General features: G+C 54.9%; 6 protein-coding genes across 6 annotated transcripts; 3 read left to right on the top strand and 3 right to left on the bottom strand.

Annotated features, from left to right (window-relative positions):
* Nucleotides 1-77: 77 nt before the first annotated feature.
* IUM83_05408 (sporangia induced dynein heavy chain) lies at nt 78-12945 on the top strand (the record flags this gene model as incomplete). The annotated part of the gene is made up of 2 exons (XM_067929544.1): nt 78-95; nt 169-12945. 2 exons carry the CDS (start codon nt 78-80, stop codon nt 12943-12945), a joined length of 12795 nt encoding a protein of 4264 aa, XP_067799741.1.
* A 161-nt stretch (nt 12946-13106) lies between these two features.
* Nucleotides 13107-15143, top strand: IUM83_05407 (Glycerol-3-phosphate dehydrogenase; the record flags this gene model as incomplete). The annotated part of the gene is made up of 1 exon (XM_067929543.1): nt 13107-15143. One exon carries the CDS (start codon nt 13107-13109, stop codon nt 15141-15143), a length of 2037 nt encoding a protein of 678 aa, XP_067799796.1.
* A 397-nt stretch (nt 15144-15540) lies between these two features.
* On the top strand, nt 15541-18203 carry IUM83_05406 (Voltage-gated Ion Channel (VIC) Superfamily; the record flags this gene model as incomplete). Its single annotated transcript, XM_067929542.1, has 8 exons — nt 15541-15952; nt 16012-16170; nt 16238-16257; nt 16341-16433; nt 16517-16746; nt 16812-16898; nt 16989-17108; nt 17171-18203. The coding sequence occupies 8 exons, from the start codon at nt 15541-15543 to the stop codon at nt 18201-18203; spliced, it is 2154 nt and encodes a 717-aa protein (XP_067799797.1).
* A 23-nt stretch (nt 18204-18226) lies between these two features.
* IUM83_05405 (2Fe-2S ferredoxin) lies at nt 18227-18858 on the bottom strand (the record flags this gene model as incomplete). The annotated part of the gene is made up of 2 exons (XM_067929541.1): nt 18227-18244; nt 18439-18858. 2 exons carry the CDS (start codon nt 18856-18858, stop codon nt 18227-18229), a joined length of 438 nt encoding a protein of 145 aa, XP_067799795.1.
* A 167-nt stretch (nt 18859-19025) lies between these two features.
* On the bottom strand, nt 19026-21106 carry IUM83_05404 (Beta-glucan synthesis-associated protein; the record flags this gene model as incomplete). The annotated part of the gene is made up of 3 exons (XM_067929540.1): nt 19026-19364; nt 20841-20903; nt 20975-21106. 3 exons carry the CDS (start codon nt 21104-21106, stop codon nt 19026-19028), a joined length of 534 nt encoding a protein of 177 aa, XP_067799789.1.
* Nucleotides 21107-22961: 1855 nt separating this feature from the next.
* On the bottom strand, nt 22962-24697 carry IUM83_05403 (26S proteasome regulatory subunit N6; the record flags this gene model as incomplete). The annotated part of the gene is made up of 6 exons (XM_067929539.1): nt 22962-23051; nt 23139-23229; nt 23305-23461; nt 23534-24214; nt 24298-24465; nt 24544-24697. 6 exons carry the CDS (start codon nt 24695-24697, stop codon nt 22962-22964), a joined length of 1341 nt encoding a protein of 446 aa, XP_067799792.1.
* Nucleotides 24698-24702: the final 5 nt, after the last annotated feature.

Here is a 24702-nt window from a genome sequence, read left to right as displayed (position 1 = left end):
GAGACGGCGTCCATTCACGATCAGCCAGCGCTGGCACTGGGACTACCGAGATTGCCGGCGTGAAGGGCAGCGCGAGGATGCCGGCCGACAACAATGTACGTGTCCGACGTAGCGTTTTACGTATGGATTCTATGACGGTCTCACTGGGATGGTGGTTTGTGTGTGTAGAATGGGAACGGCGTTCGTCTGGCGCCGTCGACGAGCCCGGCGAAAGAGGGCGCGCGGGTGCCGGTGGGGATCGTCAACTTTGAGCCGACGGTAGCTCCTGGAGCCTCACCCAACTCACCTACAAGGAAAGCCGTCATCAAGGACTCGTCACGCATCAGTTCGCCCGCTTCGTTTGTGCAGCTACCTACAGGCTTTTCGGTCGGTGGAGGCCAGGTTATTGGCACGGTGGATCCTGCAGAACGTGAGGACGGAGAAGTGGAGCCCAAAGTGTTTGTGCCTTACGAGCGAGTGCCAAATCTGCCTCCGCGGAAGGTGGAGGTGGAACGCAAGAAGCGGCTGTATGAATCTGTAGATGTCGGTGCGCTGCTGAAGGAGCGGATGGCCGAGTTCTACAGCTCACCCCTGTACCAGAAGGTCGAAATGGACAACAGCGGTGCTGCGAAGACGATCATCGATAACTTGGATCTCCACTTATTTGACGACGAGAGCTACGAGATCCATGACCCTGCAGACTGGATCCGGTTAGGACGCAAGCGTAATGGGAGCGTGCGGATCCCAGTTACAGCAGCTTATTACAACGTTCGAGGTGGTGTTAACGCTTGGTGCGAGGCGAACGTGACAGGGTACAAGCCTGAGATGCTGCTCTTCTCGGTGGAGTTTCAGCGCAACGACAAGACAGAGACGAAAGAGTGCAGACGTCTGGATGTGTGCTTCAAGTCCGAAGACCCCCGCAATTTTGCGGATCGGTATCTAGCAGCTCAATTAGCGCGGGTTCAAGCGCAAAACTTACTGCGCAAGAACTTTTACATAGATTGTATGCCACTGGAGGAGCTACACAAGCTGGGAAACGCAAGTCTTGGGAAGATTGTTCGGCTAGCAACGGCCGTCTTCCACGGGAAGAGTCTTCGCATCCCAGACACTACACGCATAGTGCACGAAATTCAGCTGAACTACTTGCGAACCATGAGCAGAATCGTGTTCGAGTCTCATCATGATATGGGCCGAAACGCCGACATCTTTCATGGATTTTTGTCGAAGGAAGAGGAAATCCCAGCCGAGCCGTGCTCTAGAGTAGTTGTGCCTTTTCCAAACAGGTCGAAGAGGACAATCGCTCCACCTGTTGACTACGCTGATCAGTTTATTGGATTCTCGTTCCAGACGTTCTTGACATCTCCCGAGGCACTGTCAGCACTCATCAAAGTCAATGAAGAGTGCTGTCGGATTCTACAGCTAGAGCTATTCAGCGTGAAACCAGGGCGAAGTGTTAAGCTCGAGGAGTTCCAACAGCGACAACAGGCACTGGAACGTGCCGTGCTCAAGATGATTACGGAAGAATGGCCGGCCAAAGTTGCGTCTATTATCAAAGCATCACTGGGTAATGTGGGCAAAGGCTGGTACTACTTGCAGGAGACCCGTCAAGACACGTACGAGTTCAGCAAACTTCGGTCGCTGCTTCGACGAGTCAATTTCTCGATGAAAGACACGCTTCGCTATCTGACCGACCATTCGCTGCATCAGTTCCACGACTTTATCAAGAACGCCACGATCGGAGACGTGCACATTGTGGACGCGAAGACAGCGTTCGTAGGGTACCCAGATTTGAACCGCAACAAGCTCGGGGACATCAAGTGGCAGCACATGTGCTTGGAGAGGCAGCTCCTGTCACCAACCTCTTTGTTTATTGTTAACTTGAGCGTATCAACGGAGCTCTACGTGATTAATCAACACGAAGTCGACGCTGCAGCTCAGAAAGTAACGAGCTGGCGACCGAAAGACCCTGAGGATACCTCCGAAGAAAACCCTCACCGTCTTATCGAGCCGAAGCAGGGCCACATATTCTCGTTCAGTACGACTATCCTGACATTCAAGACTGCTGTGCTCGATATTTTCATGAAAATGCTTGACAACCTGAAAAATATCAAGCAGGTGGAGCAAATGGTAATGAGCAAACTTTTCTGGAGCAGTATGCCGTGTCTTTCGTGTGTCAGTGCGAATGAAGACTGGGTGATCGCGCTACGTGAAAGTATCGACGGGCTTATGGATAAAGCGGCAGTTCCCTTACGCGCATATTTGCAGCGCTACGAGATGTACATTCCCTTCATCAACGTCAAAGAAGAGGAATATCTCGCGGAATTTCAGGCTCAGCAACCTCCCAACCTGTCGATGATTCAGGAGGCTATCAAGAAGCACTATCAAGAAGCGAATACGGTGGAGGATCTCATCCCAACGACAAATGTTGAGTTAGGAATGTACTCAGTCAACTGCCTGAGCATCCGTACGTTGCTAGCTGAGAAGCACCGACGTCTAGCCAAAAAGCTGCTGGACTTACAGCTGAAGAACTCCACTGGGCTGGCAAAGGAGCTGCTGGAAAAGTTCGAGATGGTCAACCGACAACTGCAGAAGACGCCGCAGAATATTGAGGAACTGACCGAGATGAACGCATACTTGGAAGGCGTACCAGCACAGATCGCGCCGCTGCTGACTCAGAGCCAACAGCTCATCAAGTATCGCCTAGTGCTCGATCACTTTCAGTACCCGTACGACCGCGACGACTTCATGACGATCTGGAAAGTGCGGCTGTGTCCGAACAAAATCAACGAGCAGATGAAGCGTATGATGCACATGTTGCAAATGCAGAAGACACAGTTCTCGACGGAGATGAACGAGCAACAAGCGGAGTTCGCCGAGTCGCTCAGAATTCTACACAGTGAGGTGGATGGTTTCCGGCAGTACACGGATGTTGCACGCTTGGATCAGGTGTACAAGTACGTGGTGAATATCGAGCAGAAGATCGCGAAGGCGGATGAAGACTCCAAGCTGTTCAATTCCCGCGAAGCCTTGTTTGGCCAGGAGGTCACGGACTACGACGAGATTCAGAAGATCCGTCGTGACTTTGAGCCGTACTCACTGCTGTGGAAGACAGCCAATAACTGGCTCAGAGAACACAAGAAGTGGATGGAAGGAGCCTTCTTGGACATCAACGGCGAGGAGATCGAGACGTTTGTTGAAGCGAACTGGACGTCCATCCAGAAAGCGCTAAAACAGTTCGAGAAGCTGAATGTGAAGGGCTGTTCTAGCATTGCTGCGACCATCAAAGACGACATTGCAGCCTTCAGACCTCACGTCCCGCTCATCCTGTCCATGCGTAACCCGGGAATGCAAGACCGCCACTGGAGCCAAATCAACCAGGAGATTGGGATGACGTTTCGACCTGATCGAGGTATGAAGTTGAGCTACGTCCTCGGTTTGGGCCTTGAGAAGCACATTGATGCGATTTCTCGCATTGGAGAGACTGCCGGGAAGGAATACCAGATCGAAAAGACTCTCAATTCAATGGAGGAGCAATGGTCTGGCGTGAACTTGACCATCGTTGACTACCGCGAGACGGAGACCTACGTAGTGAAAGGCGTGGACGAAATCCAAGCTCTGCTCGATGAACAGATCACCACTACGCAGGCCATGCAGTTTTCCGCGTTCAAGAAGCCGTTCGAGGAGCGAATCAACAGGTGGGAACGCACACTGAGTACTGTGTCTGACGTGCTGGACGAGTGGATTCAGGTGCAGCGGAGTTGGCTCTACCTCCAGCCCATCTTCGACTCGCCCGACATCAACAAGCAGCTTCCGACTGAAGGTAAGCGGTTTGCAACCGTTGATAAGAACTGGCGCCAGACACTCGCTGCAGCCAAGCAGAAACCCAGCGCCATCACGTTTTGCAACAACGACAAACTTCTCGACCGCTTTCAAGAGAGCAACCGATTCTTGGAGCAGGTGCAGAAAGGATTGAGCGACTTTCTCGAGACGAAGCGCTCGGCGTTCAGTCGGTTCTACTTCCTTTCAAACGAAGAACTGCTGTCGATTCTGTCCGAGAGTAAGGATGTTAAGCTAGTGCAGCCTCATTTGAAGAAGTGCTTTGAAGGAATCGTGTCGGTGGAGTTCCAGGAGGACCTCACGATCACGGCCATGATCTCGGCGGAAGGCGAGAAGGTGGCGATGTCGAAGCCCGTGAACCCCGTGGGGAAAAACGTTGAGCACTGGATGACGGAGGTGGAGGACATGATGCGAATATCGATCCGCGACGTTATGTACCAGGCCATCCAGGACTACACGAAGATATCGCGAACCAAGTGGATCCAGAAGTGGCCTGGCATGTGCGTGTTGAACGGCAGTCAGTTCCACTGGACCCGCGCGATGGAGGAGGAGATGGCGGCATCTGGTAGTGACGGCGTGAAGCGGATGATGGAGCGACAGCTAGCGCAACTTGCAGACATGGTTCAAATGGTGCGCGGTCATCTCGACAAACTAGCGCGTGTGAGTGTTGGAGCTCTGGCTGTGATCGACGTGCACGCTCGAGATGTGACGATGCGTCTCGTGAACAACAAAGTGAGCTCGAAAGACGACTTCATGTGGTCCAGCCAGCTACGATACTACTGGGAGGATGATCTGTTCGCCGACATGGTGTCGGCACGTCGTCCCTACGGCTACGAGTATCTCGGCAACTCCTTCCGATTGGTGATCACTCCTCTGACGGACAAGTGCTACATGACGCTAATGGCAGCTCTGCAGATGACACTCGGTGGCGCTCCTGCTGGACCGGCAGGTACAGGGAAGACTGAAACAACCAAAGATCTGGCGAAGGCTCTGGCTAAACAGTGCGTGGTGTTCAACTGCTCTGATGGTTTGGACTACATTGCCATGGGCAAATTCTTCAAGGGGCTGGCTGCTTGTGGTGCGTGGGCATGCTTCGACGAGTTCAACCGCATCAATATCGAAGTGTTGTCCGTAATCGGGCAGCAAGTTACCACGTTGCAGCTTGCCATTCGTGCTGGAGACAAACGCATCATGTTTGAGGGATCGGACATCGCGGTGAATCCACAGTTCGGTGTGTTCATCACGATGAATCCAGGATATGCCGGTCGCTCAGACCTGCCTGACTCCTTGGCAGCGCTATTCCGTCCTGTGGCCATGATGGTGCCAGACTACGCGATGATCGGAGAGATCATGTTCTTCGCGTACGGCTACGAGAAGGCCAAACAGTGTGGCGCGAAAATGGTCACGACATTCAAATTGTGCTCCGAGATGCTGTCATCTCAGTCTCACTACGACTACGGAATGCGCGCTGTCAAGACTGTCATCACTGCAGCTGGTAACTACAAGAGGTCGGACCCAGACATGGACGAAGAAGTGCTGCTACTTCGAGCTCTGCAGGACGTGAATCTGCCAAAGTTCCTCGCGCACGATATCCCGCTATTCGGCGGCATTATCAGTGATCTTTTCCCGGGAAAGAGCCGACCGCAGCTCAACCTTGGCGCTCTGATCCGGGTGATCAAGCTCACGATCGAAAAGCAACACTTGCAGGTGCATCCGTTCTTCCTCATGAAGGTCGTGCAGCTATACGAGACGCTCTGCGTGCGTCACGGTCTGATGGTTGTCGGGTCTACAGGAGGCGGCAAATCCGCTAACCTGAACGTTCTGGCTGACACCCTAACAGAGCTGAAGCAGCTTGGCGAGATCGGCCACGCGTACGAGAGGGTGATTCGCTACCAGCTCAATCCCAAATCAATCACCATGGGGCAGCTCTATGGAGAGTTTGATGCCAACACCCACGAATGGCAGGACGGCGTGCTGTCGACTTTGTATCGTGAAGCAGCGAGCGACACCAAGTCTGACCGGAAATGGGTTATCTTCGATGGTCCCGTGGATGCTATCTGGATTGAGAACATGAACACCGTCCTGGACGACAACAAGAAACTGTGCTTAGCCAGTGGCGAAATCATCCAAATGTCCAACGAGATGACCATGATGTTTGAGGTTGAGGACCTGTCGGTGGCATCGCCGGCTACCGTGAGTCGGACAGGTATGGTGTACATGGAGCCGAGTTCGCTAGGCTTTGACCCTCTCGTCATGAGTTGGCTCGAGAAACTTGTCCGTGAGGTCGGTGTAGGCAGCGCCCCACCCGTGGTTGAATTGTGTTTGCAGCTGCATCATTTGCTAGACATCTACTTGCGTCCGGCGCTGCAGTTCGTCACCAGCTACGTCAAGGAGTGGCTGCCACAGATTCCGTCCAACCTTGTGCAGAGCCTTTTGCGCTTGCTCGACTGCTTTTTCTTCCCGTTGCAAGGCGACGAGAAGAAAGAGGCGAAACTGGAGCGAGTAGGCTTCTACTTGAGGAATGTTGAAAGTCTCTTCCTCTTCTCGCTTATTTGGTCTGTTGGGGCAACAGGCAATGACGCAGGCCGCGATCGCTTTGACGTCTATCTCCGCGAAGAAATAATCGGCAACAACGTTAAAAAGCCCTTCCCTCCTGCAGGCCAAGTGTACGACTACTCCTTCGACCAGGTCAAGGAGACCTGGGTGCCGTGGTTGCAGACGATCCCCACGTTCACTATCGACGCCTCAGCTTCGTTCTCGGAATTGGTGGTGCCCACCAGTGATTCGGTTCGATCAACTTTCTTGATGAACTTAACGCTCCCACTGGGCGTGCACATGCTGATCGTCGGGCCCACAGGCACAGGCAAAACGATTAACGTGAACCAGTTCTTGGAGAAGTCAAACCCCGACAAGTTTATCCCACTCAACATGGCCTTCTCAGCTCAGAGTAGCGCGAACCAGACGCAAGACTTCATTGACTCCAAGATGGAAAAGCGGAGAAAAGGCGTCTTCGGACCCACCGCCGGCAAGAAGTTCATCATCTACGTGGACGACCTCAACATGCCCAAGCAGGAGGAGTACTTCGCACAACCGCCTATTGAAATCTTGCGCCAGTGGTTCGACCAAGGAGGCTGGTACGACCGCAAACTGCTCACGTTCCGAACGATTATCGACGTCGTGTTCGTCTGCTCCATGGGTCCGCCAGGAGGTGGCCGCAACCCGATCACCCAACGCTTTGTTCGCCACTTCAACATCGTGGGCTACACCGAGATGTCCAACGAGAGCAAGGCGATTGTGTTCGAGACGATCGTGGGCAACTTCTTCAGCCGCTTTTCGGAGGAGATCCGACCTCCGCAGATTGCCAAGAAGCTCGTACAAGCTTCCATCGTCATCTACAACACTGTCATCGCGGAGTTGCTCCCTACACCGGCCAAATCGCACTACACGTTCAACTTGCGAGACCTCGCCAAGGTCTTCCAGGGTGTACTCATGGGCGATTCCAAGCGCATTTCGAAGCTGGAGCAGATGCTGCGGCTGTGGGTCCATGAAAACATGCGCGTGTTCAAGGATCGGTTCACTACGCCGAGCGACCATCAGTGGTTTATTGATCTCCTTCAGACTCAGGTAACTACGGTCTTTGGTGAATCCCTGGGGATATCGGGGGCGTCAACTGGTTCCGCTGCTGTGAAGAAGGCGGCTTGGGATCTCGTACACCCAACACCCACACTGTTCTATGGTGACTACATGGTGCCTGGGGCAGACCCGAAGGTCTACGAGGAGATCTCGGACGTGGAGAAGCTGCAAGCTCAGGTGGAAGAGTATCTGAATGACTACAATGCTGAAAGCAGTGCTCCGATGAACCTGGTGCTATTCATGAATGCCATTGAGCACGTCTCACGCATAGCTCGCGTGATTCGACAGCCGCAGGGCAACGCATTGTTACTTGGTGTGGGTGGAAGCGGTCGACAGTCGCTAACACGGCTAGCAGCTTATATGGCGGAGTACTTGTGCACACAGATTGAGATTTCTAAGGGCTACGGAGTAGCCGAGTGGCGAGATGATCTCAAGAAATGCCTTATGAAAGCCGGTATTGATGAGAAGCCGCTCGTTTTCCTGTTCTCCGACGTGCAGATTGTGCATGAGGCGATGCTTGAAGATATCAACAACGTGTTGAACTCGGGAGATGTCCCGAACCTGTACGCAGCGGAAGACCTGGACCAGATCAGCCAGCACTGTCGCCCCTACTGCGTGAAGAAGAGGATTCCACCGACGAAGCTCAACACTTTTGCTCAGTACATATTGTTGGTCCGGCAGAATTTGCATCTCGTGCTGTGTATGAGTCCGTTGGGAAGCCTGTTTCGAGATCGCATTCGCATGTTTCCGTCGCTAGTCAACTGCTGCACCATCGACTGGTTCAGCGAGTGGCCTGCTGAGGCTCTGCAGTCCGTTGCAGCCAGTGCATTATCCTCTGGAGACTTTCAGCTATCAGGAGAGCCGACGACATCTACTGGAGAGGAGGAATCAAAAGAAGCCAAGGCTGCCAAAGCTGCCGCGGCGAAATCTGTCGTCAGCATTTTCCAGACAATCCACCAGAGCGTCGAACGCGAGTCTGTGGAGTTCTTTGAGAAGCTTCGGAGGTACAACTACGTGACCCCCACGAGCTACCTTGAACTACTTCACACCTTCAAAACCGTTTTGCTATTGAAACGTGAGGAGGTGCAGTCAAAGCGCTCGCGCCTGCAAAATGGTGTCGACAAGATCATCGCGACAAAGGAGCAGGTTGCGGGGATGCAGGAGCAGCTCGTAGCGCTGAAGCCTCAGCTGGAGAAGACGCAGATTGAAGTTGAAGAGATGATGAAGCAGATCACGCTGGATAAGAAAGACGCCGACGAGACAAAGGCTGTCGTCGAGAAAGAGGAGCAGATCGCCAACAAGAAGGCAGCGGAGACGAAGGAGATCGCCGACGACGCACAACGGGATCTAGATGAGGCTTTACCCGCTCTCGAAGCCGCTGTACAGTGTCTGAATAAACTGAAGAAGTCTGACATCGATGAAGTCAAAGCACTCAAGAACCCGCCGCACGGTGTGAAGCTGACAATGGAGGCTGCATGCATCATCTTCGGCATCAAGCCGACCATGAAGGCAGATCCCGACAAGGCTGGACAGAAGGTTAAGGATTACTGGGAAAGCGCGCAGAAGACGATTTTAGGTAACGCCAAGAAGCTGATGGAAGACATGCTCAAGTTCGATAAGGACAACATCGGCGACAAGATCATCCAGGAGCTCGACCGGTACATCGAGATGGAGGAGTTCTCCCCCGCTGCTGTAAGGAAGGCCAGCGTGGCCTGCGAGGCGATTTGTATGTGGGTGCGTGCGATGCATACCTACCACAACGTCGCCAAGATGGTCGAGCCGAAGAAGGTCGTCCTAGCTGCAGCACAGGCAGAGCTAGATGTCACGATGCGTGTGCTGGCAGATGCCAAGGCTCGACTCCAAGCCGTTGTCGAGCGACTAGCTGAGCTAGAGCGTAATTACAATAACGCCGTGGACAAGAAAGACCAGCTAGTGCGTGACGTGCGCCAGTGTGAGATTCGTCTCGAGTCTGCTCTAAAGCTGATAGGCCTGCTCGGAGGCGAAGAAACTCGATGGGCTGCCACGATCCGCCAGTTGAATCTCGACTATACCAACTTGGTGGGCGACGTGGTGATTTCGGCAGCTACAATCAGCTACCTGGGCACCTTCACCAGCGAATTCCGCGAGTCTTGCGTATCTACTTGGTACTCAGCATTGGAGAAGCTTCAGCTCCCGCACACGAGAGGTTGCAACATTATCACTACCTTGGCCGATCCAGTGAAAGTGCGTGGGTGGCAGATCGCAGGGCTGCCGTCGGATAACTTGTCGGTGCAGAATGGCCTTATCATGGCTCGTGCTAGACGATGGTCGCTGTTGATTGACCCTCAGGGCCAGGCTAACCGGTTTATCAAGAACTTGGGCAAGGATTCATCGGAAAATGGTCTCGATGTGGTCAAGTTGACCGACAAGGGATTCTTGAAGACGCTGGAGAACGGCATTCGGTTTGGCAAGTGGATCTTGCTTGAAAATGTTGGAGAAAGTTTAGACGCAACGCTGGAGCCTGTCCTGCTGCAGAATAAGTTTCGTCAAGGTGGTCAAGTGGTCATGAAGCTAGGCGACTCGACAGTGCCCTACAATCCAGCTTTCCGCTTCTACATGACAACGAAGCTGCCCAACCCGCACTATCCACCAGAGACGTCGGTCAAAGTGACTTTACTCAACTTCACCATTACACCTAAAGGACTGGAAGATCAGGCGTTAGGGGTTGTGGTGCAAGAAGAGATGCCCGAGTTGGCAGAGAAGAAGAACTCGCTTGTGGTAGCCAACGCTCGCATGAAGGCAGAGCTGGTGGAGATCGAAAACAAAATTCTGTACTTGCTTGCCAACTCCAAGGGAAACATTCTGGACGATACCGAGCTTATCGACACGCTTGGGAAGGCGAAGGTAACATCGGAAGACATCAACGAGAAGATGGCGGAGGCTGAAATCACAGAGAAAGCCATCGACGAGTCACGCGAGCGCTATCGAGGTGTAGCCTTCCGTGCGTCCTTGTTGTTCTTCTGCATTGCAGACTTAGCTCTGGTTGACCCCATGTACCAGTACTCGCTGCCGTGGTTCGTCTCTCTATTCATCAAGAGTATACACAGCGCAACAGAGAGCGATCAGCTCGAGATGAGACTTGCTCACTTGAACGACTCGGCCACCTACTCTCTCTACCGGAATATCTGTCGATCACTCTTCGAGGAGCACAAGTTGTTGTTCTCGTTCTTGCTCACTATCAAGCTGCTCATGGGCTCACGAAGGATAGATCTGCTCGAGTGGCGCTTCCTCATTTCTGGCTCAACCGCTAGTTCGATCGAGGCTCCCAACCCGGATACAACTTGGGTTGAGGATCGGATGTGGAGAGAAGTATGCGCACTGTCGTCGCTGCCAGCCTTTGAGACGCTGGCCAAGTCGATGGCCACCAATACGCCGCAGTGGAGAAAAATTTTCGATTCGGCTGACCCGCAAGTTGAGCGGCTGCCGTTAGCTCTGGACCTGACGCTCAATTCCTTCCAAAAGCTCTGTGTTCTGCGCTGCATTCGACCCGACCGAATGACGGAGGCCATGCAGAACTTCGTGGCGGAGCATATCGGTCGTCGGTTCATCGAGCCGCCACCGTTCGACCTCGCAGGCTCTTTCGCAGACTCAACCGTGATCACGCCTATCATCTTCGTGTTGTCCACTGGTTCCGACCCGGCCAAGGAGTTGCTCGTATTCGCAGAGACCATGAAGATGAATCGAAAGCTGAACTCGATTTCGTTGGGCCAAGGCCAAGGACCGCTGGCCTCCAAGATGATAGAGGAAGCCGTGACTAGCGGCAAGTGGGTGCTGCTGCAGAACTGTCATTTGGCCATTAGCTGGATGCCACAGCTGGAGCGCATTTGCGACGAGTTGAACCCTGATGCTACGCACCGCGATTTCCGGTTGTGGCTAACGAGCAAGCCCAGTACAGCCTTCCCGACTTCGGTGCTGCAGAACGGCGTGAAAATGACTAAAGAGCCACCCAAAGGCATCCGAGCCAACTTACGCAACTCGTATATCAAGCTCACGAACGATACTCTGGACGCTACGTCTAAGCCGGATCAATTCCGAAAGTTACTGTTCGGACTGAGCTTCTTCCACGCTGTTGTGATTGAACGCAAACGCTTTGGTCCATTGGGCTGGAACATCCCGTACGCTTTCAACGACACAGACTACGATATTAGCCGAGCTCAGCTGGAGATGTTCCTGGACTTCTACGATGAAGTTCCGTACAAGGTGCTATGTGTCATGACGTCGGTGGTCAACTACGGCGGGCGTGTGACGGACGACAAGGACATGCGTACGATCGATGTGATTCTCGAGGGATTCTTCAACTCGCAGATCCTGGAAGACGGCTACAAGTTCTCGTCTAGTGGCTCATACTTCTCACTCACTGCTGACCTGGACGACCCGCTCACCAGCTACCTGAGCTACATCGACGAGTTACCACTAAACCCGGAGCCCGAGGTCTTTGGAATGCACGACAACGCCAACATCACTTGTGCGCTTGCTGAAACATTCCACACGTTTGACATTATCCTGGCACTGCAGCCCCGTGCGGCCGCAGGTGCTGGAGGGCAGTCACGCGAAAGTCTCATTGAACAGCAGGCTCAATCCATCATCGATCGACTGCCCCCGCTGTTTGAAGTCGAGCATATCAGCCTGCGTTACCCCGTCATGTATGAGGAATCTATGAACACGGTGCTGGTGCAGGAAGTGCAGCGCTACAACGCGCTGCTCCGCGTACTTCAGGTGTCTCTGCCCAGCTTGCAACGAGCTCTTCGAGGTCTCATTGTCATGTCGCCTGAGCTCGAAGCTATGGCAACATGTTTGTTTAACCAGAAGGTGCCTCCACAATGGGAGAAGAAGGCGTACCCGTCGTTGAAGGCCCTTGGTGGCTGGGTAGATGACCTCCTGGAGCGCCTGCGCTTCCTCACGACGTGGGTGGCCGATGGTATTCCTCCAGTCTTCTGGCTGTCCGGGTTCTTCTTCCCGCAAGGTTTTCTGACGGGTATCCTCCAGAACCACGCGCGTCAATTTGGGCTGGCCATCGACTCGCTGTCGTTCGACTTCCTCATGCAGGACCAACCGGCAGACATTATCAAGTTCAAACCGTCGAAGGGAGGGTGCTACATGACAGGACTTTTTCTAGAGGGAGCGCGTTGGGATAAGGCAGCGCATTCGCTCGTTGACCCACTACCGAAGGAGCTGTTCGCCCGGATGCCCGTGGTGCATTTGCTGCCCACACAAGATCGACAAGCCCCGCAGAGCGGGATCTACCGCTGCCCAGTCTACAAAATCCTCACGCGGACAGGAACGCTATCGACAACAGGCCACTCGACTAACTTCGTCTTCTGGATCGAGATCCCGTCCGACAAGCGGACTATTTTCCGGAACTCGCTCGTGTCCGAGACTAACCTGCAACTACAGTTCGCTGACCAGGACTACTGGATCAAGGCCGGCGTTGCCTGCTTCCTGTCACTCATGTACTAGTTGCGGTAAAGAATCAAGAAGATTAGTTTCTCGAAAACGCTGCATTTCCGATATCCTGCATTCGAACTAACTGTCCTCCGTTTCAAGCTAGGTTGGAAGGCGTCGTTTCGCTGGCCATAGGTGAAGACATTTTGAGGACGGTCACCACTTTGCCAGCCAGGATGCGTCCACGACAGGACCCCCGCCACTCGATCAGCTCCACTGAAGCCTTGGAGTCCACCGGGAAGCTCGGGTTCTTCAAGCTGCTCCACCGCGTCATCGTGTTCGCCATCGCGATGTGGTATCTGTCCATTTCGGCCCAGGCGTTTACGGCCGCGGTCACGGTGCTGCGCGGCTTCGAGTCCAAGGACTTAGGCGTCATTATCCACGAGTCCACGCTTATTGTGGACTATGCGGGGACAAGAACCATCAGCGAGAGTCCACTGGTGCAAAGTGTGTTGGCTGGGTCCACGGACCTTCGAGACGACACCATTTACCTCGTGACCGACACGACGCACTCGTTTACGGAATGCACCGGAGTAGAATACTACGACAGCACAGTGTATGGCAATTACTTCACGCGGTTCCTCTACACTTCGCTGCAGAAGCACGCGGTGGATGACCTCAAGTACCTCTCGGAGCTCGAGTTGATCGCGCCTGTGATCGATTGCACCTTCGACCTGTTGGTATCGGTTGACCAAGCCGTGACACAACTTCGCACGTACTTCCTGGTGCGCCAAAAGGCTAACACCAGCGACACCATGTTGCTCTCGGCCTTGATTTCCACGCAAGACTTCCAAGTGGACCAGCAGTACCTGAGCGGTGCTGCGCTGTTGGCAACCATGGCACCTATCGCCGACATGCGAGCAACCGAAGTGAACCACACGTTCGCCATCGCCTACAACTACCCGTACGAGTCTGAACCACACTTCACCAGTGCCGAAAAGCTCGGTATTGCGACCGACAACTTTTGGATATTCAAGAGCCTGCCCCAGCCCGACAGCATCGACCCGGCGAAGGAGGTGCGCACTGCGTTCCGCACTGGCGGCTACATCGACGACCCCATCGCGCAATCCAACATCGAGATCGTGATTTGGGACTTACCGAATGACCCTGCGACCGAGCTGAGGAACTGGGAGTGGCATTCGCTTGCTTCACTGCACGATTCATGGGCCTGGACGCACAGCATTCATGGGATCTTCGTGGTCGTCGTGCAATTTGACCTCGTCGTACTCGTGTTTGTAATTTACCGGCGAATTCAAATCGGTCATTTTTGGGTGGGCGACGCGTTCGCTACCATCTCCAACTCACTGCTGTATAGGGGCGTTGTGATCTTCGTGTCCAATCACTTCAACGGGTACTGGACGCTCACCGAGATGTGTCTCGCAATCGGCAATGGACTCGGGGATCGCCAGTATATTCACTACCGACCCGAGATGGCACACGCTGATCTACTTACATTTTTCATGAACGTGACCAGTGTACTCAGCTACCTGTTTCGCGAACGGATTGATCCGGTGCTGGCATTCGCAGCGTTTGAGTTTGGATTTGCGTACCGCGTCGAGCTTGTTGAAGCGATACCAGCTCTCCGGAAAGTCGTCGTGAATTTTGCAGAGAACGACTACTGGCTTGGTCTTATCAACGTAAGTCCGTTCCTAGAGAGATTATCACCCATGAAGTTCTGGACGATTCACCCCATCACTACAGACCGCAAACTTGTCGTCATGTCCACCGTGGTCTGCATCTTCAGCCCAATGTGCTGCCTGGTTGTCTACATCATCGCTCGGAAGATCTTCCGCTGCTTACAGCATAGACATGAAGCTAAACACCGTCGAGCTAGCCGCTATAACGCGGACAAGGTCGCTGTGGATGATGAAGCACATCTAACATCCTTCGAGACCGCGACAGGTTCCGCCTTAAGCAAGTGCTACGGCGTGATATCGGGTTACGACAACTACGTCATCCGAGATAACAAGCGGTATGCCTCGATTGACGCTGTGTATGGCAACGGCTACCTCGTCGCGAACCGCAAATTCCTCATCGCGACGGAAGATATTTTATCACTTTTGGTCATGAAGCTTACTCGAGTCCGCTTCACCAACCTCTACGTGTACACGATCCTGGCAGACGGAAGCGTGAACCAAACCGCGCAGCTCGTCTACCCACAAACCATCTCGTGGGCGGATGTATTCCAACTTGGTGTCATGAAACTGGCCTAGGTACTTTTCATGAGCTCGCAGCGAAATAGATGGGAAGGGCCCAGCAACAAAAATGTACAAGCGTCCAATGCCTCATCCGTGTCGAATTGGTCTCAGTACACGTAGCCAAGCCCCCCCCCCCTGGCGAAAAAGAAAACTTCGCAGGCGGTGCAAGTGTAAAGTAGTACTCGATTGCTTCGCTCGAGCTCGTTGTAGATTTCGGTCGTAAGCATTGCGTGTGCCTCTTCTAGTGTCACGGAGTGTTAAACGGTAGTAGACGTTGCTTGCGCTGGCCTGTGGTGTGCCTCGACAGTTTAGTTCAGGAAGCGAAACGGTTCACCGACCACGACGGAAGCACAGTGAGACTTCCTCCATCGACGCCAGCAAGCTAGTAGTTAGTTTTGGGAGTTTGTGATCAATGTTGGGCAAGCGGCAGCCCGAGAGCCCCAAGAAGGGGCCCGACGTGTCGAGGATCGCCAGCATGCCGCAGTCTCCGTTCATGGCACGGCAGGCCGAGCGGGCCCACATGACGGGCCTCTCGCCCATCGAGGAGATGCGGCTGGCGCAGAACGAGCTGCGTGCAAAGGTGGCATCCCGCCTGCCGCCGCTGCCAGTGCCACTGCCATTCAAAGGACCGCCGAAGCCTTCGCGTCGAATGAGTCTGCACGACCAGTTGTCGCAGTCGAGTTTGGTGCAGCTCGTGACGATGCGGGACATGATCCGTAGGGTCAAGAACCGAGCTAAAGTGGCGGTCGTGAAACCCGCGGATGGAAAGATCAGCGAATTCCAGGACCAGAGACTGGAGCGAGACATGGACGAACTCACGCCAGGTGCGTTGAACACTCACAGATGGGCGAAGATCGGGGCATCTAACCAGACTTTGGTGCAGCTGAGGCCTTGGACTTTGTCGAGACCGTGTCCAAGAACGAGCTGATCATCACCAAGAAGAAGCAGAAAATCAACGAATCGGCTGTGCCGACGTACATCATCTCGCCGAACAGCAAGTTTCGAGTGAGGTGGGACCTCCTCTCCGTCACGCTCATCTGCTGTAAGTGATGCATCTTCTTTTGGTCTTGTTGCTCGCCGGTAGCTACTGACAATATCCAAACTCACAGATAACTCCGTCAGCATTCCCGTGAGTGCCCGCTTACATTGCGCTACGTACTTACTTTTTGAAGAGTGCAAGTACAGAGCTCATTGGTGTTGCTCGTCCTACAGTTCCAATTGTCATTCGGCGCTTCAGTGGCGGAAACGATCATGGCGATCGAATACATACAGAGAGCTATCGACCTCTTCTTCATGACAGACGTCGTGAGTGGCAATTTACACTTTCCAACCACTGTTGTGACAAGATCGATGTGCTGGGGTTGCACTAACACTTGTGCATTTTGCAGGCTGTCAACTTCATCTCTGCGTATGAAGAGCATGGCCAAATTGAAGTGAAGCTCTCGAAAATCGCCAACAAGTACGTGAGATCGTGGTTTCTTTTGGACTTCATCTCGGCCTTCCCGCTCTACTACATCCAGGGCTCGTACTTCCGCATTCCACAACTTGCACGATTGTTTCGACTCTTCCGCCTCCTTCGTCTCGTTCGAATGCTGACCATCACGCGCATTCTCAATAGGTGAGCTGGAGCTTTCCCGAAATGCGAACAAGTATTGATCTCACTCACGATTATGTTTCCCCAAGGCTTGACTACGCACTCCTTCTACGGTCTACAGTCAGCAGCATCTTTAAATTTTGCATGCTGGTGTGCTTCACGGCACATTGGCTCAGGTAAGTAACGAGCTGTATCCTCCTTCTCAGCAACCCCTTTCGTTCGAACTTGTGCTGACTGGCATGCATTATCTTTTGTGCATGTTCAAGTTGTTTTTTCTTCCTAATCAGCTACGACCAAGACGACGGATGGGTCGCCACCATGGGCCTTGAAGATAAGGACATGTACGACAAGTACGTGACGTCCTTCTACTGGGCCATCATGACCATGTACGTAAGAGTTGGGGTCGGAATCACACCAAAACTGCTTCTCACGTTGGTTTGCGGCACAGGACGACAGTAGGCTACGGTGACGTCCATCCGACAACGACGCACGAACGTATCTTTGCCATTTTTGCGATGATCATGGGCGCGTGGATATTCGCGTACGGCATAACCAACGTCGTGGCCATGGTAACCAACCTGAATGGACCAGACAGTCGTTTTCAGCTTCGGATGGACGAGCTCAACGATTACATGGAGGCCCGCGAGCTACCGAAGCAGCTACGATTCGAAATCCGTGAGTTCTACTTCAACGCGCGCATTTCGGCCGAGTCCAAACTGGTGAACGAAGGCAAGATCCTCGCTGAGTTGTCGGCTCTGCTGCGGTCCAAGATCGCATTCGCCATCAACGACAGCGTGCTGAATAAAATGCCCTTCTTCGCCGGAGCCGATCACAATTTCCTGATGGAGCTTGCGCTGAGCATGCGTATGGTCTGCTTCCCACCGCTTGAAGAAGTTATCTTGGAGGGCGAAATCGGCGAGGAGATGTTCTTCATCTTCCGCGGCGTCGTGGAGATCGTCAAGGCCGGCGTTCAGCTCGGCCTGCTCGGCCAGAAGCAGTACTTCGGCGAGATGGCCATCCTGAACCAGAATTGTCTGCGTACTGCCACCGTGCGTACCTTGTGCTTCTGCGAGCTGCGTATGCTCACGCGCGAGAAGTTCCTCATCGCGCTCACGCACTACCCGGCCATGAAGGACCGCATCGCGCGCATCGTGGAGAAACGAACCAAGACCACTCCAAAGCGCCTGAGCACGACGCCATCCTCGACCGAGACTTCACTCACCGCTCTGGAGAAGATGGCCGCGTCCGCAGCCATCGATGACAAGACGGCCAAGCACCTGGCCACCCCCACGCCGGCCACCACACTGACCCGCATCTCGCAGCTCAACGCCGACTTCTCCGGGTCGTTCCGCTCGCAGACCGCCGAGAGCGAGCTCGAGAAGATCCAGGTCAAGATCAGCGGCATGATCCAGCAGCAGGACTGCCTGGCCAAGCTCGTGCAGGAACTGGACCACCAACTGGCCGAAGTCTGCGAAGCCTGAGCAAGGCGTCAACGTCGCGTGTCCTAACAAAAAGTAAAACACTAGTAGCAGCAGCAGCAGCAGCAGCAACAGCATCAACATCAACAAGCAACCAACAACATAAGAAAACTGTGGACGTCGTTGTGTGGCCTGGTCGTCTAACAGCGCCCAGGGCAGCAGGCCGTCCCGTTCCGGGTATTTCTTCTATGTGGCCCGCGCTCTACATGAGGTTGTCGGCCTCGTCCGGGATGCGCACCGTCATGCCCTCCATGTCCTTGGTCACGGCGACCTGGCAGCCCAGCCGCGACGTGTCCGTGAGCCCCCAGGCCAGGTCCAGCATGTCCTCCTCCTCCTCGCTGATCTCCGGCAGCCCGTCGAAGATGCGCTTCTCGAACACCAGGTGGCACGTGGAGCAGGCCAGCTCTCCACCGCACGCGCCCTCCAGCTCCACGTCGTTCTCGTGGGCCACGTCCAGCAGCGTCTGGCCCTCCTCGGCCGTCACGCGCGTGCTCTCGCCCTCGCCGTCCACGAACGTGAACGTCACCTGCGCGAAGCCGCGGCGGCCGGCTAGCGCGCCTGGTGCGCCGCGCAGAGGCGCCTGCATGGACGAAAGCGGGGCCGATGGCCGGCGAGTGGCCACGCGGGTCGCGCGGCGCAGCGCACGGGACGCGAACATGGTCGTCGGTAGAGGCGTATGATAATGGGCGGTTTAAACGGTTTTAACGCTGTTTGATGGATGGCCCGTTTTGATGGTCTAGTGTACCGAAATGATGGTACATGGGTACCAACTTCAACTATACCGCTCAGTGAAGAGTGCAACCAAACTTATAGTATTTTACTTCTTTAACGGAACCGGTGGTACGGCCCGCTTGCGAGCGAGCTCCTTCGCGTCTGCACCGTGTCTCCGTGTTCATCTTCGTCGTCGTTGTCCGTGGACGCGAACGTGATCATTTCGCTGGACGAGCCCATTATCTTGGCGCTCTTCATGTCGGCCACGACATACGTCAGCTCCTTGGTCTTCTCGGCGTCCTTCATTAGCTTCCTGCGCCGCCGGATACCCATGACAACAAAGACCACGATCGTGAGGAACAGCACGATGCCCAGCACGAAGAACGCCGCGTAGAGTGGCGGGCCGAACGTGACCTTCGACGCGTCCTCACCGTTGGCCGTCGTCGCGCCCAACTGGAAGGTGCAGCGCGGACCACCCCAGAACTCGTTGGTACACTCGCAACGGCCCGTGTCGGCGTTGCAAATACCCGTGTGGAAAGTGTACTGCACGCTGAACGGAATGGTGCAGTCGGTGTGGTCACGACACGGGGCGCCGCCTTGAACCTCGACGAGCTGGTTGTCGCCGTCGACATAGTCCGATACGTGGTCGAGTATCCACTGTCTGGTCGGGTGCGACGCGGGGTCGCACTCGTGTGCCATGGTAGAACTCTCGGACGTGTCTTGGTACAGCCGCACGTAGTCGATTTTCATGTACAGCGGAAAAGAGTCGCAGATGTAGTTGGCCTCCTCGTCCTTGCCGTCACCGCGACACGGTTTGCCCGGGTTAGGCGGATAGGTGCCCCATGCTGCCGACAGCGCCACGTTGAGAATAACGTATGAGGGCTCCTCCGGGAAAGTTAGTCGCGGATTGGGCTTGCTTCCTCCCTGAGGCGTGTTGACGACGGCCTCGGCCGGGATCTCGAAGATAGGATGGCCACCGACCATCCAACGAAGATAACCATTGTCGCCTGTGACCCACTCTAGCTGGTACGCTACGTAATCGTAGTATGCGCCCATGTGAATACCCCAGTTAGCTGAGAGGGCATCCATTTGGTAGTTGTACGGCTCCATGGTGTTTGTCTTCGGCGTCGAGTCATTACGCGGCTCTGAGCAGCGATTGTCCTGGTTGTCCGGATCACACAAAAACACACCTTGGTAGCCGTTCATTGCGGGGAAGCACGTGCCGTGGGAGTTGATGTTCCAGTGACCCAAAGACTTGTCGCCATCGATGTAGCCCATATCACCATGAACGTCGTTCGAAGCTGGGCAATACAGCAGATTGCACACATTTTCCGTGATGTTCTTCATGCTTGCAGCGACAAGAGAATACGACTGCGTATCGTTGCCATCGACCACGCAGTAGTTGTTCGAGCCGTAACGCAGACCCTGGTACCAGCTCTGGTGGCCGCGCTCTTCGTAGAATTCCGTCGGAACGCCCGGCAGGTTGGCGCCAGTAGTTGCACACTCTTGGCTGTACATACAGTAACTCCAGTCACCGAGGGTCTTGTTGATCGCCGCACGACGGTAGTCTGCGGGCATTCCTGGTGCGATCTGGATTGAAGACGAGATCGCAACGCCGCCGCCTTCCAGTAGATCGATTTCTACGGCACCACGACCCTGGTACGGGTTCATTCCATGGCCAGGATCAGGATCACACGCGCTGATACGTTGGTTGCTCGAGTTGAAGACGGTCTCGTTGCACTCATTGTACGAGAATGGCCACATGCGGGCCGTCGAGGAAGCGAACAGGGCTCTGCCAAGCCCTCCCATGAGCCAAATTCCAGGCCAGGTTGGATAGAACTGGGTGTTCTCAGCACGCGCGTTGTTGCCCTTCCCAATGTCCGGGTTGCCACTGTCGTTACCCAGAACGGCAGGCAGCTTCGCCCGCACCTCCAGCATGCCACCTTGGAAACAGAACTTGTTCCATGTCTGAAGCATACCCGACCGATAGTACTGGCAACAAAAAGCGAGATCGGAGCTCGTAAGCAACATCCAACCAAACAAACGAATAAACAACCACGTACGAAGGTGGAATTCTGGTAGGCCGGCGGTCGCAGGTAGCTGTTCCAGACCGTGATGTTGTTGACCTCGTCGATGGACTTGATCTGAAGGTAGCACAGGCCTCCCTCGTTGTCATCACACTCGACCGACGTCATGTCATGGGAGTAGATTTGCAACGCGTCGTTGGTTCCGTCAGGCATCTCCAGCGACGTCCAGATGTGATCGCCTCCGGCCGAGAAGTTACGGGTCACATCCCCGAATTCGTCGCTCATGACGAGCTCCCAGGCGTCTCCGCGCGACGACACGTACGTCCGCACATCGTCGGGCGTGTCTGGGTCTACCCACGGGCGGATGCCCGAGCGGGTCTCCAACTTGACCAGGCTGCGATCCGTAGCGGTGCTGCTGCCGCTTCCACCACTGTCACTGCCACTGTCACTGATCGCGTCGACTACTGCAATTGCTGCAAAGCCCACCAAGAGCGGCCATGACGAGATCATCCTGCTCAATAGCGAACCAGCCAGCTGATCTACTGAGGTTCCGGTTGATGTGCGTCAATCGAGCGAAATCCGCGAGTGGGCAGAGGGGCTTCATGGAGCGCGGCCCGAGGCTTTGTGCGTCAAGAGCGGAGCCGGTCCCACCACCTCCCATCGTGAGTGCCGTGCTGTGTGCTGTGGTGTCGTCGCACGGGCCACGGAGCTTACTGTCGAAAAGTATGCAGATTAACGCGCTCTCAGTGTTAGAAAACGTGGAAGTGGAAACGATCGCGCAGGAATGAGGTCAGCCTCTATGCAGCCTGCATTGGAGGAGCCCACCGCCTACACTCCGGAGCGGCCAACACATATCATCCGCGGCGGGGATTCATCGTCCGGGCTATTCAACGCACGGGCGTATTGCTGGCAATGATAACAACAAGTAGCCCATGCACGAAGGGAGCCGAAGCACTTTTGCTGGATGCTATATTATAGCAAGGTCTTACTGCAAGAGACCCCTCTGCAAGAGACCTCGCAATGCTCGCTGACTCTATGGATCGCACGCGACGGGCTTGCCGCACACGGCTCAGGGAAGCAAATGCGACGCGTTCAATGCTGCTGTGCTGCAAAGTCTTTATGCATTTATGATTCGAGATGCGATCGAGCGGATCGGTGCGATCTGCAATTGCTTGCGAGCAATTGCGTGCTGCCAGCTAAGCGCTCGAGCAGGATCGCTTCTTCATGAGAAGCTCTCAATCCGCTCGAGCTTTGCAAAGCACCGCACCCGAACGAACACCAATTCCATGATACTTGTATATCGTTGATCGCGAGCTCCACCCTTCGACGAGGGCGGACGATCGATTGCAATCGCCTCGGTAGAATACATGTACAGTACTGCTCTCGCCGCCGTCGGCCTGAGCACACCAAGGCAAGTTGTTGGCAACCTCGACTTTCTTTCGGTGTTACTGCGGGTGGCGGTATCAAATGGCCGCTGAGACCGGACCATGAGTTCCAATCGGGATTCAACGGATTGTGAAGCGCTGACGCCGGAAGCAGTAAGCAACAAGTCACTTGAAAAGCTGGCATCAAAGTGACCGCAAGGATGAGGAGCTCACTCGTAACAAATGCCACCAAGGCGTGGCGGAGACTTTCGCTACCACCCTCGTACATGAAGAAGACACCGTACTTACAACAGCAAGTGGCCAGCACCAAGACCGGCCAGCACTTCGTCAACGATCTGGCGCCAACGTACCTACCGATGAGGAGATACAGGTGGGGTAGCGAGAGCTTTTGCGTGGAGAACATGTAGGCTGGTCACTTGAACGCGCGAGACAATGTCGACATATTCATACATGGAAGTCAAGTGCTAACAGAACTGCTGGTAACATGATAGCACTCGTTCAATTGATGGTAGTCTTCAACTTCCCGACTGCTTGTTTTGGCCTACAGCACCCGTGTGCCGCATTCTTATCGCGGAACACCTCACTCGCGCCACCAGCATCAATTTCATGATTCTGCAAGTATATCGCTCATCCCGCGCTTATGCCTGCAGCTTGTCGGCGCGCCGGAACAGGTTGTCTACGATATGCCCAACGTTCTCGATGACACCGAGGCCAGAGGTATATGTTTTCTAACCATGAACAAAATAACCACGAAGAGACGGTCAGTCTCCACTCAATCTACAGCAGACGAACGAACTAAAGGGCCTGCAACGTACATCCTCCGTGGGGCTGTCGTAGACAATCAACTGTCCCTTGCCCTGATCCAGAATGCCGTGGAACTTGTGGTCCAAGATCATTTGGGACAACCTACAGAAAGAAAAACCACACAAGGATTGTCAATACTGCTGCTCGCGTCGAAGAAATCGCAGCTGTTGCCCTTACTTCAACTCAATCTGCGGGAGCGGCAGCTTGATCAGCTTGGCAACGTGTGCAATCTCGACGCACGAGAAGGGCTGGATGATTTTGATCAAGTTGCTTTCCAGGAGCTGTTCATACAGCTTGCCCAGGTGGTTCTTGATCAGCGCGTCCTCCACGAGCTCTGTAACACAAGTGCAGACCAAAAGTCAGAATCAGCACCAATGACGCCTCGGGCCGCCACTTCCATTCGTACGAGGGGCGTATTTCTTCGTCGCCGCTTCAAACTGTTCGAGCGAGCGCTGCTCGTGGGCCTTGGCCACCGCCTGCATGGCCTCCAGGTCGATGCCGATGAACTTCATGGCCTGCTTGCTGTTGATGATGAGGTTGACCTCGCTGGCGCCGCCGCTGGCGATCTTGGCCAGCAGCATGTACTTGAGGCACTTGAGTCCCTCGACCTCGTCCAGCGTCGCGAGCGCCTCGAACGCCTCGAAGAAGTACGAGTACGCCGTTTTGTAGTCGCGCTCCTCGGCGTGCAGGATGCCCGACATCTGGTCGATCTGCGCCTGCGTGCGCGGCACCACGTAGATGGTGTTGGAGATGCTGCGCGCGGCCGTGAGCGCGGCCTTGGCCTTGGGCACGTTGCGCAGCGCGTGGTGCAGCTTGCTCTCCACGAGGTGGATCTCCACCAGCAGCTGCTTGTCGTCCAGCTTCTTGATCTCGCGCAGCAGCTCGGTGATGAGGTCCAGCGCCGGCTGGAACTTGTCCTGCTGGAAGTAGATGGAGGCCAGGCGCGCCTCCACGCGCTGGCGCAGGAACGTGTGCTTCTCCTGCTTGCACCACTCGATCGAGTCCAGGCACAGGTCGGCCTGCAGCTGCAGCGCCTTCTCGGCGTCCAGCACCTGGACCTTGGCCACCATGTCGATCACCGTGCGCACTGCAGCAACACACACAGAACACCACACCGTCAGCGCCTCGCTCGCAGGTCCCCAGGCCGCAGGGATCGCAGGCGGGCCGCACCGATCTTGCCGGTCTTGGCGCGGGCCAGCGTCGCGAAGAACGGCCGCAGCGACTGCAGCAGCGTGGCCAGCTCCTTCTCGCGGCCGAACTGGATGTACAGCTGCGCCAGCTTGTAGATCGAGTGCTCCTTCACGCGCTGCACCTGCTCCAGCGCCGCGTCCTCCCCGGCTGCAGCGGCAGCAACAGCAGCAACAGCAGCTAGTAAGCAAAGAAGAAGAAGAAGAAATAGCAGCGGCCGGCCCGCACCGTAGGAGATGATGCGCTGGAAGGCCTGGATGGCCGCGTCGGGCGCGGCGTTGGCGGCCAGCGCGGCGGCCACGTCCTCCGCGTCCTCGAACTGCGTCTGCAGCGGGTGCACCTGCTCGGGCTCGGCCATCTCCACGTCCTGCTGCGTCGCCATGGCTG

Source organism: Phytophthora cinnamomi (genome assembly GCF_018691715.1).
Source record: "Phytophthora cinnamomi strain GKB4 chromosome Unknown Contig4, whole genome shotgun sequence".
Taxonomy (NCBI): Eukaryota; Oomycota; class Peronosporomycetes; order Peronosporales; family Peronosporaceae; genus Phytophthora; species Phytophthora cinnamomi.
The sequence above is the reverse complement of the archived record's forward strand: the minus strand, read 5'-3'. Positions and strand labels throughout refer to the sequence as shown.